The sequence below is a fragment of the Centruroides vittatus genome, unplaced genomic scaffold, assembly GCF_030686945.1.
Source record: "Centruroides vittatus isolate TY-2023 unplaced genomic scaffold, ASM3068694v2 scaffold_932, whole genome shotgun sequence".
NCBI classification, from domain to species: Eukaryota; Metazoa; Arthropoda; class Arachnida; order Scorpiones; family Buthidae; genus Centruroides; species Centruroides vittatus.
Window position 1 is genome coordinate 897,182 of NW_027122721.1, and position 16,840 is coordinate 914,021.

General features: G+C 29.0%; 2 protein-coding genes across 2 annotated transcripts in view; one reads left to right on the plus strand and one right to left on the minus strand.

The window, feature by feature from the left end:
* The window catches only part of LOC136990412 (pre-mRNA-splicing factor CWC22 homolog), a 52,920-nt gene extending 36,796 nt beyond the window's left edge, over positions 1-16,124 (plus strand). The window contains exons 13-19 of the mRNA XM_067288798.1: positions 694-836; positions 5,770-5,847; positions 8,007-8,159; positions 12,148-12,275; positions 13,477-13,578; positions 15,521-15,654; positions 15,896-16,124. Of these exons, the coding sequence (XP_067144899.1) occupies positions 694-836; positions 5,770-5,847; positions 8,007-8,159; positions 12,148-12,275; positions 13,477-13,578; positions 15,521-15,654; positions 15,896-16,011 (854 nt within the window). The 3' untranslated portion in view covers positions 16,012-16,124. The remainder of the gene's footprint in view (positions 1-693; positions 837-5,769; positions 5,848-8,006; positions 8,160-12,147; positions 12,276-13,476; positions 13,579-15,520; positions 15,655-15,895) is intronic.
* Positions 1-16,840, minus strand: part of LOC136990417 (beta-hexosaminidase subunit alpha-like) — a 376,498-nt gene that overhangs the window by 246,471 nt on the left and 113,187 nt on the right. The gene's annotated exons all lie outside the window — the stretch shown is intronic.

Sequence of the window (16,840 nt, forward strand, 5' to 3'; positions counted from 1 at the left end):
TCAATATTTATTTTCTAAATTTTGAATTACTGTGTTTATTATTTTTATTAAAAAATATAGATTACATGAATTTTTAATAAGCGATTTATTGTGAAATATAGTACTGTATAATAAAATTGCAACTGATATTTTGTTTTTATATGGACAGTATTTGTCTTTAAAGGTTATTGTTAAAGAAACAATAATGCTAAATGGGCATTCGTGGTATCGAGGTTTACATAAACATCATTTAATACAACTTAACCACAAATAAAATCCAGTATTGAGAAAATAAGCTTATTTTATATTAGAAAACTTGATGATCAAAGAACAGAGGATAGATTCCATAGCATGTATAATCTGTTTAGTAAGAGCCTGGAATTTTTAGTAATTGGTTATATGTGCTTTTTTGTATCCCAACAAGTGCAATATAATGAGGGGTTACTGTAAATAAGTTATAAATACAAAACAGGTAATTTTATGTCCAGAATAATTTTGTTTACATCAGAAGTTTCTCCTACAGATTATAAAGCAGTGAAAGAAATCTGATATATTTATTTTAACATAATGCACAAGAACAAGTGACAATTTATCAGTTTTGATCGAACATATATTTATGGTCAGAAAAGAATGAAAACTGTTAATTTTTAACTAATATATAAATAGCTTGTTTATTATTTATTATATTTATTTGAAATTAATTTTATTTTTTAGAAGAAAGTCAGACGATAATTGATAATACAGAAACAAACTTAATTTCTTTGAGGAGAACAATATATCTTGTAATACAATCAAGTTTAGATTTTGAAGAATGTGCTCATAAACTACTTAAGCTCGAGCTTCAGCCAGGTCATATTGTAAGTTTAATTATAAATTGAATAAATATCTTATGAAACTCTGGAATTTTGTTTTTCAGAAAATTGAAATGTAATACAGTAGAGAGTCGAAAATCGGAATCAATTGGGGACTGGGGTTGTTCAGGTTAGTGATTTGTTCGGATTACCGATTATGTACGAAAAAATATTTTAACCTATCCTGATGTTGAAATTTTTCTCCGTTGCGTCGCTTCGCGTTGAATTTTCGTCGATTTTAAGCCTAATGAAAATTTTTATAATAATAATCGAGGCTATTGTATTGTTAAAAATTATTTCTTTATTCTGTACAAACAAAATATATTGAAAATACAGTAATAAAATTTAAATTTGCTGACTGAAAATCGTTCCGATTACCGGGGTTCCGATTAACGACTCTCTACTGTATTTCAATTTATATGGAAAACAAATTTCTAAACCAAATATTATGTTAAGAAAGATGATAGTAAATACTTTAATAATTCAGTATTTTTTCATATATAATAATTATTCCAAAATTTAATTCTGGATTATGATTACAAATTTCCAGATTAGTAATAATTCTAATGTTGTTTTCTTTGTGACTGTTATCAGAAGGAATGTATAATGATCAGTTTCTAGATTTAGTGAAATACAGAGACCAACAAAAGAATTAATGTATATATAGATCAAAAATATAAAGGAAATAACAAAAGTGTAGTGGGTTTGCACTGGTTGCTGCATACTATGCCAGACCAGAATCGAGGCATAGCAACCAAAACAAAACAAAAATTGAACAAGTGTGTGTGTATTCAGGAATTTTCTAACAATGTGGCATGTATTCAATATAGTGTCCTTCTATAGTGTGATGTATGTATTTCTATTTAATTGTAATGTTCCTAGGCTTTTGTGTAGTGCGTGTGGTATGACACCTGTAGAGGAGAGAACGACGGGTACAATAAGCAACCTATCCATCCTCCATAGATGCCTTATTTCCTGGGCGAGTTCTGTGTACTTGTTAATTTTTTCAGTGCATGTGTTTTGTAAATTGTGAGTGTTTGGAATGGATGTGTCTGTAATGTGTGTGATTTTATTGTATCTGTCAGTAAGTGTATTGTCTGGTCTATTGTGGTAAATTGTTTTATCTGAGATTATGGCTTTGTCATAGTACATTTTGTGCGTGTTGTTGTTTAATACTGTCTGTGGAATGTATTCATGGTATGGTCCATGAATTTCTAATAATATGCTTTTGATGTATTATATTTACTACTTGATTATGTCTATGTAAATAATCTGTCTGTGCCAAGAGCTTGCAGCCGGAAGTAATGTATTGTATAGTTTCTGGCATGATGTGAAATTTTCTGCATGTGTCATCTGTGAGTGTTGTATCTTTGAGTATGTGTTTTCTATAGTTTTTAGTATTTATGACCTGATCCTGTATAGCAACCATGAACCCTTCCATCTCTCCAAAGAGGCATCCTCGAGCTAACCAGCTATTTGATGCAGTTTTGTTAACAACATTCTGGGCCAGGTCGTAGGGAAGCCTGCTATAGAGTACCTTTTGAGCCCACAATTGCTTAATGGTGTCTAAGCTTTTTATATGTTGTCATGTCCATATGATGTGAGTGTAAGTTTAGTGGTGTGTTATTTGAGTTTGGTAGAGTTACTGCTTTATGTAACTGTGATATTTCTTGTTTTTTGAAGAAAAACTCTTGCTTATTATTATAATTTATTTATTTATTATAATAAAATGAGTATTGAAATGCTTCATTTAAATAATTCCTAACGTGAAATAGTATTAATTTATAGTTTTGAAGTAAAAGTGATATTCTAAATATTTTGAAAAATAATTTTAAAAACTTACATATGTAATATTAAGAAAAACACGAAATATTCACAGTTGAAAGTAATCAGTATTTACTAGTGATGTAACGAATATTCGGCCTATTCGGCTGAATACCGAATATTTAAATCACTATTCGGCCGAATACCAAATACCTAAAAACAGGCGTAAGAAATAACAAAAACACAGTAAATTAATCATTTTGGTAACTTTTATTAATGCTGAACGTTAAACTATAATTGTTAAAGTTAATAAGAAATGGCATCTAACTCTAGTATTAAATTATTTCATGATTAAATAATAATATAGCCTTTATCTAGCCCGATATCTTATGGCATTGATGGCGTGTAGGTCAGAATGTATTGGGCATTAATGTTATTGTTTAGTTAATTATGTTATATTCGTATTTGCGTATATTTTAATATTTTTTAAGATATTTTAAAATGATTTACGAAACGTTTTATTGAAACTTACTGTATTTAGTGAAACAATTATTTATCTATTTCTAGAAGATGAGTAACTAATATATAATTTATTTTATATATAAAGCAAAGAATGAGCCTTTCTCATTATATGCAAAAGATAACATTTGAAATCATGTTAATTTTAAAAATATTGACAAAAACAATAGCAACAAAATATCACAAATAGAAACCCCCAATAATATATTTGAACTGTTCCACAACTGGGGAGAAACTAGACCATATGTCCCCACTAAAGTATATCCTTATGGTACTATTCAGTCTATAAATACGTAGTAAAAACAAAATTTTAGTGTTTAATTAAAGTTAAAAAAATCGATTGCAAATAATAAGTTATAACTTACATCTAAATACCAACAAATGCCGAATCATATTGGGCTATTTACAGCTATTACGTAAATTATAAACCATCTCATATTAACTTTAATAATTATAATTTAATTAATTTAGACCTACTGGAAGAAAAAATTGTAGTGACAGTGGGCCAATAGTGAGCAGGGTGCACGATCCTTGCCATAATGCGGCTTGCGTGCCAATTTTCGTACGTGCGTTAATCAAGCCGAATATTCGGCCATTCGGCCATGCTCCTAGCCGAATATACTATTCGTTACGTCACTAGTATTTACTAATATTGTACAGTGTGTCCCAAAAGCATAGATAATCTATATTTTTTTAATTTTTTTTAAATAAGTATTTTCTTAACAATGTGAGTGGTTATTATTGTTTATTTATAGCATAATACAATGTTGTATAATTGTTTTTACAATATTTGATAGTTACATAAAGTGTTAAACACAAAACACTTGTTTTTTGATGTTCCAAAAATATAGATAAATTTATACCTTGAGTAATCGTTCATAACATAAATGGATGAAAAGTGTTTTAATATGAAGTAGAACTGCCATTATGTTTAATGACTTCAAAAATGTGATTAGGCATTGAATTAATTAAATTGTGTAAGATTTCTGGATCCATTTGAAACCAGCACTCAATGATTTCTTGTTTAAGCTCTGAAACTGTTGTAAAATGCCTGTTATTAGCATAAATTTTTTGAGCAAGAATGCACCCACAAATTCTCAATCAGATTTATGTCTGGCTTTTTGCTGGCCACTTAGTTGTTGAGCATGAACAATGAATACTGGCATTGTCCTGTTGGAAAATCCAATCATGTCCTCTAATTTCTTCTCCAATAGGTAATAAATTATTTTTTTAGAACTTCTTGATAACTTTTAGATGTCTGTCTATCAGTTAAAATCACTAAATTTGATAAACCATTAAATCCAAAGCAGCCCCACTCCATCACAGAACCACCACCCTTTTGCCTGCTGAAAAAACTGCACTCTTCTTTCCTAATATCATGTCAGTAATGAGCCCAACCATCTGGCCCATCCAAATTAAATTTCTTTTCATCACTGAAAAGAACTGAGAGCCATAGGTCATTTTACAGCATGTGATTTTTAGCCCACTGCATTCTTGCCAATTTGTGTTGTTTTGTTAATGGTGGTTTTTCCATCATGGCAGCAAATTTCATATGTGGAACTGCTGAAATTCTTCAATAAACAGTGCTTTTTGATATTTTTAATTCACTTTCAAACTGATTTATCCTGTTGTGATGCAAGGCACACAATTCAATTATCAACCCTTTGAGAAGTGATTTTGGGTCTTCCTGATCAATGTTTAGAAGGTTTTGGGTGGTGATTTTCACAAAATTGTATAAATTCCAGGAGTAGATCTGTTTATTAAAACAGCAATTTTCTTGACACGACAGCCTTCTGCTTTTAATTTCCATATTCTTGCAATTTCTTTCGTACTAAACTCTCTTCCTTGTGGCATTTTGGAAAGATTTGATTCAATATTCAAATTATTAGTTGACAACAAAGTTAGTGTGTTACTTGACATTATTTATTATTATTTTCATAATTTTAAGTTTCTTATGCTTAAAATTTTACAATTCTGTTTTATCATCTATACTTTTGGGACATGCTGTATCTAATAAGATGAACATACATTTTATTAAATTGACATCATATTATGCATCATTGGGTTTAAAGATTGATAATGTTGATACAGTTATGCTCAAAATATGGATTTTGAATATTACATTAAGAAATAAGATTACACTTGTATACTGTCCAGTGGCTCTAACTTTGGCACAGATGACAACATCAAGTGATCTTGGCATTTGTTTGACAATTCTCCAGGAACACTGCAGGAATCTATGGTGATGCTCTATTCAACACTTGAATTGTAGAGGATCAGTAACCGAAACACACTGTTTTTATTTCATCCTACGGTGCTCCACAGGATTCAAACCTGGGGAGTGAGAGATCAGGTGATTGATCTCAGGTGCACTCAAATGCACTTCTTGCCATTTCTGGACACAATGAGAATATGCTTGAGGTCTCATTTGTCCTGTCAAAACAGTTTTGTGTCATCCAGGACAAGGAGGCGAGAAATGGATGTGGGTGGTCTGCTTAAGTGCCCACATACCTTCAGGTTGATATCCAGATAACAAAAAAATAATCTGAGGCATTTGTATTTATGACAAAAGTCTTTTCTATGACAAGAAAGAATTTTGTTTATTTTATTTTAAATTTAAAAATGTTGAAAATAAGTTATTGTATTGTATTTTTAGGTCGAATTGTGTTACATGATTTTGGATTGTTGTGCACAACAAAGGACATATGAAAAATTTTTTGGACTTCTGGCACAAGTAAGTATTACATTGTTTATGAATACTAATTTTACACTAAACTCTGTCTCATTTTGAATTAGAAATTGAAGTTTTACAAAATATCACTAGAAACTGTTACCTAATTTATAGAATATTTTGATCTTTACAAACTTGACTTACAGAAAATATTACATTTGATTTATAAATGAAATAGTTAATTTTTTTCAATGTTGTAATTGTTACCAATACAGTGGGTGATTGGTTAATGAACAAATCAGACAACGAACAACTTTCACGAAAGATTTTTATGTTCAGACAACAAACACATGATTGGATAACAAACACCTCATAGAACAAACACAAGAAGCAATGTAAAATAATGAATACCGATTGGTCTTCCCTTGTCTTCGTGCAACAATTTGAAACTTTTCAGTGTGTGGGAGAAGTCAACATCGATGCTCAACCCAGTATACCGATCGGATAGTATTCCTCCAAACTTCGAAACTCTTCCTTGTAATTCCAGCCTTTTATTTTTCTGACAGAAACAATTCTTTTATAGTATTCGCGAGATTGTCAGGTGGGCACTTGTTTAGTTTTGCGTCAGTTTTTATTTTCGAAAGGTTTGAGTATAATAGCAAAGGTAGAGAATGGGCAGAAGATGCCTAATGTTGCTGGGCAGTATGGCTTGAACAGGTCTACAGTAGGCTGCAGTTCAATCTTATTTAAGAAAGATACAGTATAATCAAGAAGACTCAAGCAGCTAAAAAAGTAACAAAAATCGCATCTGAGAAATAAAGAACATTGAAGAGCTCATAATGGAACCTGAAACGGATCTGGCGACAGAAGAATGCCAAGAACTCTTGAATGAAGAACACCAAGAAACACGGCGAGATATGTTTTCTTCTGAAAAAGAGAATTAATGCCGATATCTGCTATTAAACATCTTTGAAGAAGTGGGAGGATGTTAGAACAATGGTCTTAGAATGGCATCTAAATCAGGTTGAGGCTTGGGGATTTCTACAATTACAATGCTATTAATTACTTCTGAAAAATCCTGAAGAGAGAAAAGCAATCGACTTTAGACAGATTCTTTAACCCCCTCAAACAGAAAAACATAACTAATAAAAATGCAAGACTGTGTATATATGTATTTTTATTATTATTATTATATATAAATAAACATAGTAAGAAAGTATAAATTTTTTATTTTTTGGGATCTCCAGAACGAATTAATTAAATTCCCATTAAAACCTGTAAATCCATAATCGGTTAATGAACAATTCAGATAGTAAACAAAGTCTTGGAACAATTATGTTCATTAACCGATCACCAACTGTATAAAATAATTTTATGTTGAATCTAATATTGCATGAACATTTACCATCTTCAATACTTTTTATAAAATCTTATGTTAACAAAACCAGTTATGCATAATTTTCAAATTTTTAATCTTGCATCTATTTTATCAATGTATCATATTCAGATTTATTGAACTGATTAGATCAGAATTAGTAAATTTCAAATTTATTAGTGTAATTAAGTCAATTCACCTGCTTCAAAAATATTATTTGTTGAAATTATTTCATAAAAATACTTTCTTGATACATCAGATGTTTTCCTGTAGCATTTAATTTTAGTAATTTAATAGTATTTTGTATATTGTATTTATAGTAAAAATATTATTACATGTTGATTATTAATTGATATTAGTCATGAAAAAACTATTGTGCTATAATTGAAAAATGAAATGATTACTTTCTTCTGGTAAAGTGATATTGATGAAGATTGTCTTTGAATTTTTAAAGAACTTCTTAAATAGAAATATTAGATGGCTCAGTATATAAATTTTAGTTTTTTATTTATATATATAGAAAAGGATATCAAAAACTTGTTTGTAATCCAATAATCTCAGTGCACGTGTACTAGTACATCTATAGGTTTATATTATGTACAGTCGATAGTAGAATTTTAAGATATAGTTGTATTTCACATCATTATTTTTAAAAAGTGGAGAAAATAAAATTAAACAAAAACACCAGATAAAAAAATTTTTTATCACAAGGAATTCATTGAATTTTGTAATTTATTCTTAAGACTCTCAATAATTCATATATGTATTAAACCTTAAACTATTTTAATTTCATGATTTCTCTATATATAATGATTAAAATAATTGTAAGTATTGAATTTATTTTCAGAGGTTTTGTCAGTTGAACAAAATTTATGTTGAGCCTTTTGAAGATATTTTCAAAACAGCATATGACACTATTCATCGTTTTGAAACTAACAAATTGAGAAATGTGGCTAGATTTTTTGCCCATCTGTTGTATACCGATGCTATATCATGGATGGTGAGTATCAGAATTATTTTTGTATGTCAGTTTAATTCTCCAATACGTTGTTTTTTTTTTTGTTGATTTACTTTGATTTAACATTAGAAAGTTTTCTTCTGTAATATTAAGGTTTTGAAAATTGCTAAGTAAATTATAATTATATATTAGTTTCTTTAATTAAATGAACAGAAAAGATTTTTTTGTACATTTGTGTTCCCATGCATGCAAAACAAACTTTTCTCTTTATTGAATAGGGTAAAAGTAGAGTTTTGTTTGTCATTATAAGTGTGTGTTTCTCACAAATGGAGTTACTTTTGTCAGAATTGGAATATACTGAAGTCAAATAGTTAATTTGAAAAGCTAATTAGAAATTACTACAGGTATTGATGGTTTCCACACCATGTTGCACATTCAAATCATATTCTATTCACTTGCAAGTGGAAAACATTGCCAATAAAGAATGTATTTAGTTCTGTTGATGTTGCCTAATAACTTGTAATGTTAATTTTTTTATATTTGCATTTATAACTGAAATTGTTTTATTAAGAGTTTAATACAAGAAAAATTCAAAGCCACGCCCCCTTATTTTGTAAAACGGCCAAGGTCAAAATAGGTAAATCAGGCAATATTATTTTAAAAATTCACCAAAAATTAAATTATTATTTGATTCATATGAAAAAAATCACATATATTTATCAATATAGTTAGTTTTAAATACAACATTTTTCAATAAAGTTTGTTTGAAAAATTTATGAGAAAAAAATAATAATATATGATAATTGACATTCAAACTTGAAAATTTGTTACTTTTTGTCAAAATTAACATTGTCTGGTTACTTTATTTTTATTGTCACTGAGCCAGAATGACATAGAATATTGTTCTGTACAATTTGATATTACATTTATGCACGTACGTTTATTCGTTGTGAAATTATCGCACATTATATCAAACATTTGTTTGAAATCTAAACTTTATTCTGCTTTTATCTAATATAATTAACTAATATACTTTATTCATTTCATATCAAACAAGACTATATATTTTTGTAATAAACATATGATTACCAATAGCAATAGATGTAACATTTGCTAATATTTTAGATTTAAAAAAAATTAAAAATTAAAAATAAAAAAAAATATATAAAATATCAGAACTGAAGGTCATAACTTAAATATTTACGATATATTAACATATTATAGCTGAATAAACTTATTATAGCATAAATCAACTTATTATAGTAATATTATTGCATGAATATGCTAAAAATAAAATAAAAAATTATCAGAAAATGAAAAATTAAGAAAAAATAACCGATAATTAAAATTTTTTAAGTCGACAAAACACCACCTGGACAAAAATATGTAGAATGAACGATAAACAAGACGATGTCGTCAAGTGCTGACATCTGTTGTCGATAAATTTTATAAAAATCGATTGTTAACAGGGTAACGATCAATCGGTACCCTGGCCGTTTTGCTAAACGAATAGGGTAACGATAGATCGGTACCCTGGCCGGGAAAGGGTTAAGAGTTTAATACAAGAAAAATTCAAAGAAAAAAATACAATATTTGTGATACAAATCTGAATGTTAAGTGAATGGGAGACTTCTATTGATAAGATGCTGCATGTTAATCATAGAATTGTCATACATGCAGTTCTTTTAACAAATGGAAGAGAAATGATTGCAAAACACTAAGTTAACACTATATTTAAGCTTATAATACTCTCTCAAACTCTTATTTTATGCTGTTATCTGTTCCTAATAATTTCAGTTTGTCCTTTAGATAGTGTTGATTATGTGAATGATAAATCGATAACTGGAAAACTTTCAGTACTGTTGTAATATTAACAGTGGTAATGGTATTAATTTCAAGTAACGTCTGAATGAACCTGTGTCATTGGTCTTATGAAACAAAAAAGAAATTTAACTGAAGTAGTAACTGAATATGGATTTATAATAGATTTTATGCTTGTTCTTTTTTTAATAGAATTGAACCCTTTTTGTGTCTCTTCCTATTTAAATTTCATACACAATACTTTTATTATAATAAAACACTTCAGTTAAATGTTTTTTGTTTATACAATTTCGGATGTATATTTTCATTATGTAAGTTGTTTTTTTTTCCTGTTATGAGATTTTTACTTTAAAATGGAATAATTTAAAGAAATTACATGATTTGCCTTTTCACTTTTTTTTAATATTCACTTTAGGTCTGCAAGCCACCAGCAAATGCATGAAGCAGAATAAATATGTAACATGATGCCATTTTTGACATTTTTCCATTTAGCAAATCACTCCATTAGAACATATTGAAAATTTTCACTTGTTATAAACTCGACATAATGTCAGATCTTGTTTTAATTTTCTTTTTTCAATTTATGCTCTTCTAACCATTTTTTAATTACTCTGTAAGGATAATTATTTAATGGAAATGTTTGACATGTATTTTGTACTCCATTTTGTACTCCATTGTTTTGATCTTCTGTGTTTGTTGTTGTTGTTTTTAAAGCTTATGTAGTATTGCAATGAAAATTGCTAAATGTAACAAATCACACACTGTTGCCGAGAATTCCTTGCTTCAGGAAACTAGAAATGTGTTGCGTTATGAATGGAGAGGCAGCTGCGAAGGCACTACGAACAATTCGACTGTCAAATAATACAGTTTCGCTGCTTAATGTGGGGAATGATCTGTGCATGGGACTGTGAGAGTTAGGACCAAACATGGATCGCGTGTGCAATTCAAAATATGCAAAAATTTTCTTTAATTTACATTTATTATAACTTTATTCAGAAGGAATGAACTCCTGATTGTACAGATATTATCCATTTTATTTGTGCAAAGTGTGTAAAGTTTATTTGATTGATATATCTGTATGCTTTAACAGTGAAATTGTACTTTTCTTCATATTTTCACTCAAACCTTCCCTTACCAGTATTATTTAATTTGTAATAAAAGAAAATAAATACTGAATACAGTGCAATAAACACTTGCGCAGATGCAGGGCAGGTGCCATTGCATGTGACTCTTGTAAAAAGCTTCCTAAAGTTTGGAACCACTGCTCTATATCTAAGATTAGTAATCTATGGTTTTTATTTATTTTAAGTACTTTAATATTTCCTATTAAGTTATCAGTGTTTTTAATACTGTTTGGCAAGTTACGTAAATTATTTAATTTAATTGTTCTAAATTATACAATACAGTCAAACCTGTTTTTATGCGGTGGATAGGGACCGCATAAAAAAGTCTCACATAGAAAATAACTCATTTTAAAATCGTAGTCTTAGTTTCTAAGGAAATTACCTTCCTCTTCGCTTTGTTTTTGCCCTTATTCATTTTCAGGGATTATGTCTAAACATAAAATAAAAATCCTAAAATTTTATATCTAAATAGAAAAAATAATACAGTACATTTACCTTCAATTTACGCTTTGAAATGAATCGTATCTTAATGGTCCAGGAATGTGAAAGCACTTTGAAGGTTTAATTAACATAATTAAAACACACGTAAAATTTATTGACAACAGATGTCAGCACTTGACTGCATTGTCTTGTCTATTATCTGTTTTACATATTTTTGTCCAGGTGGTGTTTTGTTGACTTAAAAAATAAATTATTTCATTTTTTGCGTATTCATGCAATATTATAGTAATATTAAGTTTATTTAGCTATAATAAGTCAATGTGAGACATGACAAAACACATGAGACAAGTTGCCAACTATACTGCACAAATAAAAAATCGCACAAAAAAACCACACAAAAAAAGACTGCATAAAAACAGGTTGGACTGTACTTAAAATTTTCTACTTGTTAAGGGTCTGTATGCTTCTATTTTTTGTTTTTATTCTAACATTAAGCTTTGGTATTCTACTATTATTTTGTAATATATAATTTAGCTGATTTAAGATAATTATGTTACTTTTATACCATTTTTTAATTGTTTTTTTTTTTTACTTTTTTCTTATGTTTAACTGTTATGTCTGTTCTTTTTCTTGACATTCAATAGGTTTTATCCCACATTAAACTGAATGAAGACGATACCACATCATCATCTCGCATATTTATCAAAATCCTATTTCAGGAGTTATGCGAATACATGGGATTATTAAAATTAAACGAAAGAGTTAAAGATCCGTAAGTTTAAAATTATTTCTGTTTTTGTTATTACTAGAATAAATAACATTATAAATTTTAAATAATAATCTTATTATTAAAAATAAAACAATTATAAATAAATACCAACTAACCCGTTACAAAGTTATACTACCAGCAAAGCCGAATTATGGGGCTAGAGTCAGCTATAATAAATAAATAATTAATAAGACAATTTGGCACTAGAGCTTGGCGTTAGGCGCCATCTCTTACTAAACTTAATAATTATGATTAAATTAAATAAATAATTTTAATAATTTGGAACTGGAGGAAAAGAAATCGGCCCGAAGCGGGACTCGAACCCGCAACTTCTGCTATCCGTGCAGACACATTACCAGTTACGCTACCCGGACCTTCGGTCCGATCGATGGTTGTTGTGTTAGCCTAATGCTATCGATGGCCATCGATAGTATGCTATAGGCCATCGATGGCCTAATGGCCGTTGTGTTAGCTTATATATACTGGAGGAGGCGATCGGACCGAAGGTCCGGGTAACGTAACTGGTAACGTGTCTGCACGGATAGCAGAAGTTGCGGGTTTGAGTCCCGCTTCGGGCCGATTTCTTTTCCTTCAGTTCCAAATTATTAAAATTATTTATTTAATTTAATTATAATTATTAAGTTTAGTAAGAGATGGCGCCTAACGCCAAGCTCTAGTGCCAAATTGTCTTATTAATTATTTATTATAGCCGACTCTAGCCCGATAATTCAGCTTTGGTGGTAGTATAGTTTATTTTTAAATGTAATTTGCAGTTTTTTTTGTGTATGTAATGAACAAAAATTATAAAGATTATAAAGATACAGCATAAAAGTACTTAGTATTCCAGTTGAATGCAAGAATAATTAATATGCTTATCTTACTCATATAGTTTGTATTCTGTAAACATTTAATTACAATTTGCTAATTTAATGTTTTTTTTAAATGGATCAAATTGTGAAATAATTGTTACTTAATAATAATTTTATGTATTAGAGTAAAAACTTGCTATTCACTGTGAAAGTAGCAATCTGGAAAATTTATAAATAAAGCACACTGCTAAGGAAATAGAATTTTAACTTTGTTATATGTACGATATAAGAAACTATTTATGTAACTTAGTAATATTTTGATAAATCATTTTTTAAAATTTACATTAACATATTATAAAATCATTTATTAATAAGATGCATTTTTTTGTAATTAGGACAATGCAAGAAGCATTTGACGGCTTATTTCCAAGAGACACATCACGAAATACAAGATTTGCCATAAATTTTTTTACATCAATAGGTTTGGGGGGATTAACGTAAGTATCTAAAACTTAATTGTAATAATACTTAAACTTCAAGTTCATATATATTATAATCTTTTATTTTGAAAATGTAAAAAATCAAAATATTTGTATTTAAATTTGAATAAGCAGATTATATTTTAGAAATCATTGCATTAGAAAGTAACTCATTTTTTATTGTTTTCTACTTTTTCATTCTGCTGTTAAAATTTTAATCAGCAAACATTAATAAACTAATTATATCTGTCTGTTAATTAAACTTTTTAAATTGCTGGCTTTGCAAGACTTTGTAGGAATCTTACAAAGTTCTTAGTTACAATAAATACAAATATAATAATTTAGTGTTTGTGTTAGTCAACTTGGCTTTATGCTCTACTTGTGTGTTTTGTCTACTAATATAAATATCTGATTGCCATATATAGTACTAATTTAATTAAGTATAGGTAATTCCTGAGTTACGACAGAGTTCGGTTTTGTGATGGGTGTTGCAAGTTGTCATAAATATCAGTGGATACTCCTAATGTTAACGAAGCAAGCTTTAAAAATCTGAATATCAAAGTGTGAACTTTTTCATATCAACACCTGTTCATTACATAACAGTTTATGAAACATTTGTTGTTTGACTTGATTATTGATTAATATTTGACTGATTTGTATTTGTATGTTAAATTCTCACACTTCGAGGTTTACGTACTATACAAGAAGAATTTGCAGGATTAAAGTTTGTCGTCAAATCCAATCAGTTGTGCACAGTTGACATCAGAATCTGTAATGTTTAAAGTATAGTTGAATAATGTAATGCCCTAAAAGAACATTTTTGTAATATCTTGCCAAAATATAAATACTGACAAGGGAAGTTTTAACAAAGTCAAGATACAAGTGAATTAGAAACTGCTTGATTAAAAATTGTGCACACGTTTGTGTGTTTTTGAATATTGCATTGTTCTCAAGACCATTTTTGCAAACTTCTTCCAAATATTTCAGTCAAAATATTCAACAGGAGTCAAGACAACACACATGCTTACTTGAATAGAAAAAAAAATATATCAAATAACAAAGTTTACACTTAAAAATTGTGAAATTTTGTACAGAGGATTTCCAAAACAGTGTTAGAGCAAAATCAAAAGTCATGTTGTATGGGGAAAGTTTCAAACTGTGTTGTATGAAGGATACCTGTGTGGTGTGCATATATATATATATATATACAGTAGTCGTTAATCCGAATCACCGGTTATCCGAAAGATTTTCAGTTGGACTGTGTCTTGCTGAATCAAACATTTTTGATACTAGATTTACTTCTAAAGTATAATTTTCATGTTTTTATATTCTTCAATATATTTATTTTGTTTGTACAAAATGCAGAAATAATTTTTAACGATACGATAGCCTCGATTATTATTATAAAAATTTTCGTTAGGCTTAAAATCGACGAAAATTCAACACGAAGCGACGCAACGGAGAAAAATTTGAACATCGGACAGGTTAATATATTTTTTCGTACATAATCAGTTATCCGAACAACCCCTGTCCCCAATTGATTTGGATGAACGACTCTCTACTGTATATGCATGCTCTTGATATGTTATTCATTTGTTTTGATGAAGGTTGTCATAAATCTGATTACCTTGTCAATAGTATTTTTTACTTTGCATGAAATAAGCATCAGTCTCAAGACACTTTGGAAATAATTCAGATATATTGACTGTTTCAAAACTTTTGTCTGAGACTTTAGTTCCCAGTTATCATTGTTATAAATTTTACTCTGAAATTGGATCATTGTCTATAAATGAAAACTTAGTTGTATGAACTTTTAAAAAAGTATAATCAGAAATAAGATTTTAAATTTGTGGATTGGTTTGTTTGTTATTGTGAATTTGAAGCAACTATTTTATCAGTTATTGTTTTGTTATATATTATCAAGATTACTTTTAAACAAATTGTTTTGTTTTATTTTCAGAGATGAATTAAGAGAGCATTTAAAAAATGTACCTAAACCATCACAGGCTGTGCCACAAGTGACAAAACCAAGTACAGATGAAGATTCTTCTAGCTCAGAAGAGGAAAGTAGTGAAAGCGAGAGTGCCGAAAATGGTATGTTTCAATTATTGTATTTTTCTGATAACTACAATGCATCCAACTACCTAAACTTTTTAGATTATGTTCTGTTCCTCTTTTCTAAAAGCCCTCTAATTTTTTAAAATTATTAAACCATAAATGATTGAATGATTAGTCTTCCTTGTTTTTAGTTGACAGTTATATAAATTTTCAAATAAAAAAACATACATAGGTAATGCTAATATAATAAAATATTTTAAAATTACATTTCAATTAGAATCGTCGGAAGAAGAATCCAGAAAAAAATTAAAAAACAAATCGTCCAAACCAAAAAATAAGAAGAAGAAAAAGAAATCCAAACATCGCAAAAAATCAAAGAAGAATAAAGGATAACACTTAGTACCAACATCACCGTTTTTGTACATTGTAAATACATCTTTCGTTATGTGTGTCTTGTACTTTTAATGTACAATTTCTCATCTTTACAATAAATGTATTAGTTTTTACTATTGATTTTTTTTCTTTATTACCATTAATATGAAAAAGTAAATCTTGCATATAGTAATTAAATGTTATGACTACTCAAGTTTTATGTTGTTAAGATCGATTTCAATTGTGACAAACAGCAGAGTGGGTCAGAGGCCTACTAGGACCGATTTGGACAAATCGGGCTGTAATAAAAATTTTCTGGCCAATCACGTTTTAATGATTTTCCTTTGTGTCGAAGTTTAAAGTGGGGTTTCTTTAACACCTCGTAACACCAAGTTCAAAGTTGGTGAATGGTTTTGTTCACTCACTTTTAAGCTTCTCGTGTAATTTTAGTCGAAAATTTCTGAAATCTTCGTGAATGAATTTCCAAGCAGAGCGGACACTGATACAAGTGAATGTGTGTCGAGTAATTGCATTTAGCACGCAGCAACCACCAAACAATGTTTCTATTCATGCTTAAAGGAAGTAGCTACCAAGCTAGTTTGATTGCTGCTTCCATGGAAAGAAATCCAGATTGTCTTTTATTTCACAATACAAACGATGAAATTCACCAAACTTGCAACGTTTTCATAAAAGAGACGTGATATTTATAACATGTTTCGGTAATACAATGTAGAAAACTCTTCTGCCACAAGCTTTTGACAAAGTTGTATCACCACCATTTTGTAAACGACACGTCCACTCCGGAGTGAAGTCACTCGCAAGTCGAAAGCACGTACAAAGATTCCATCAA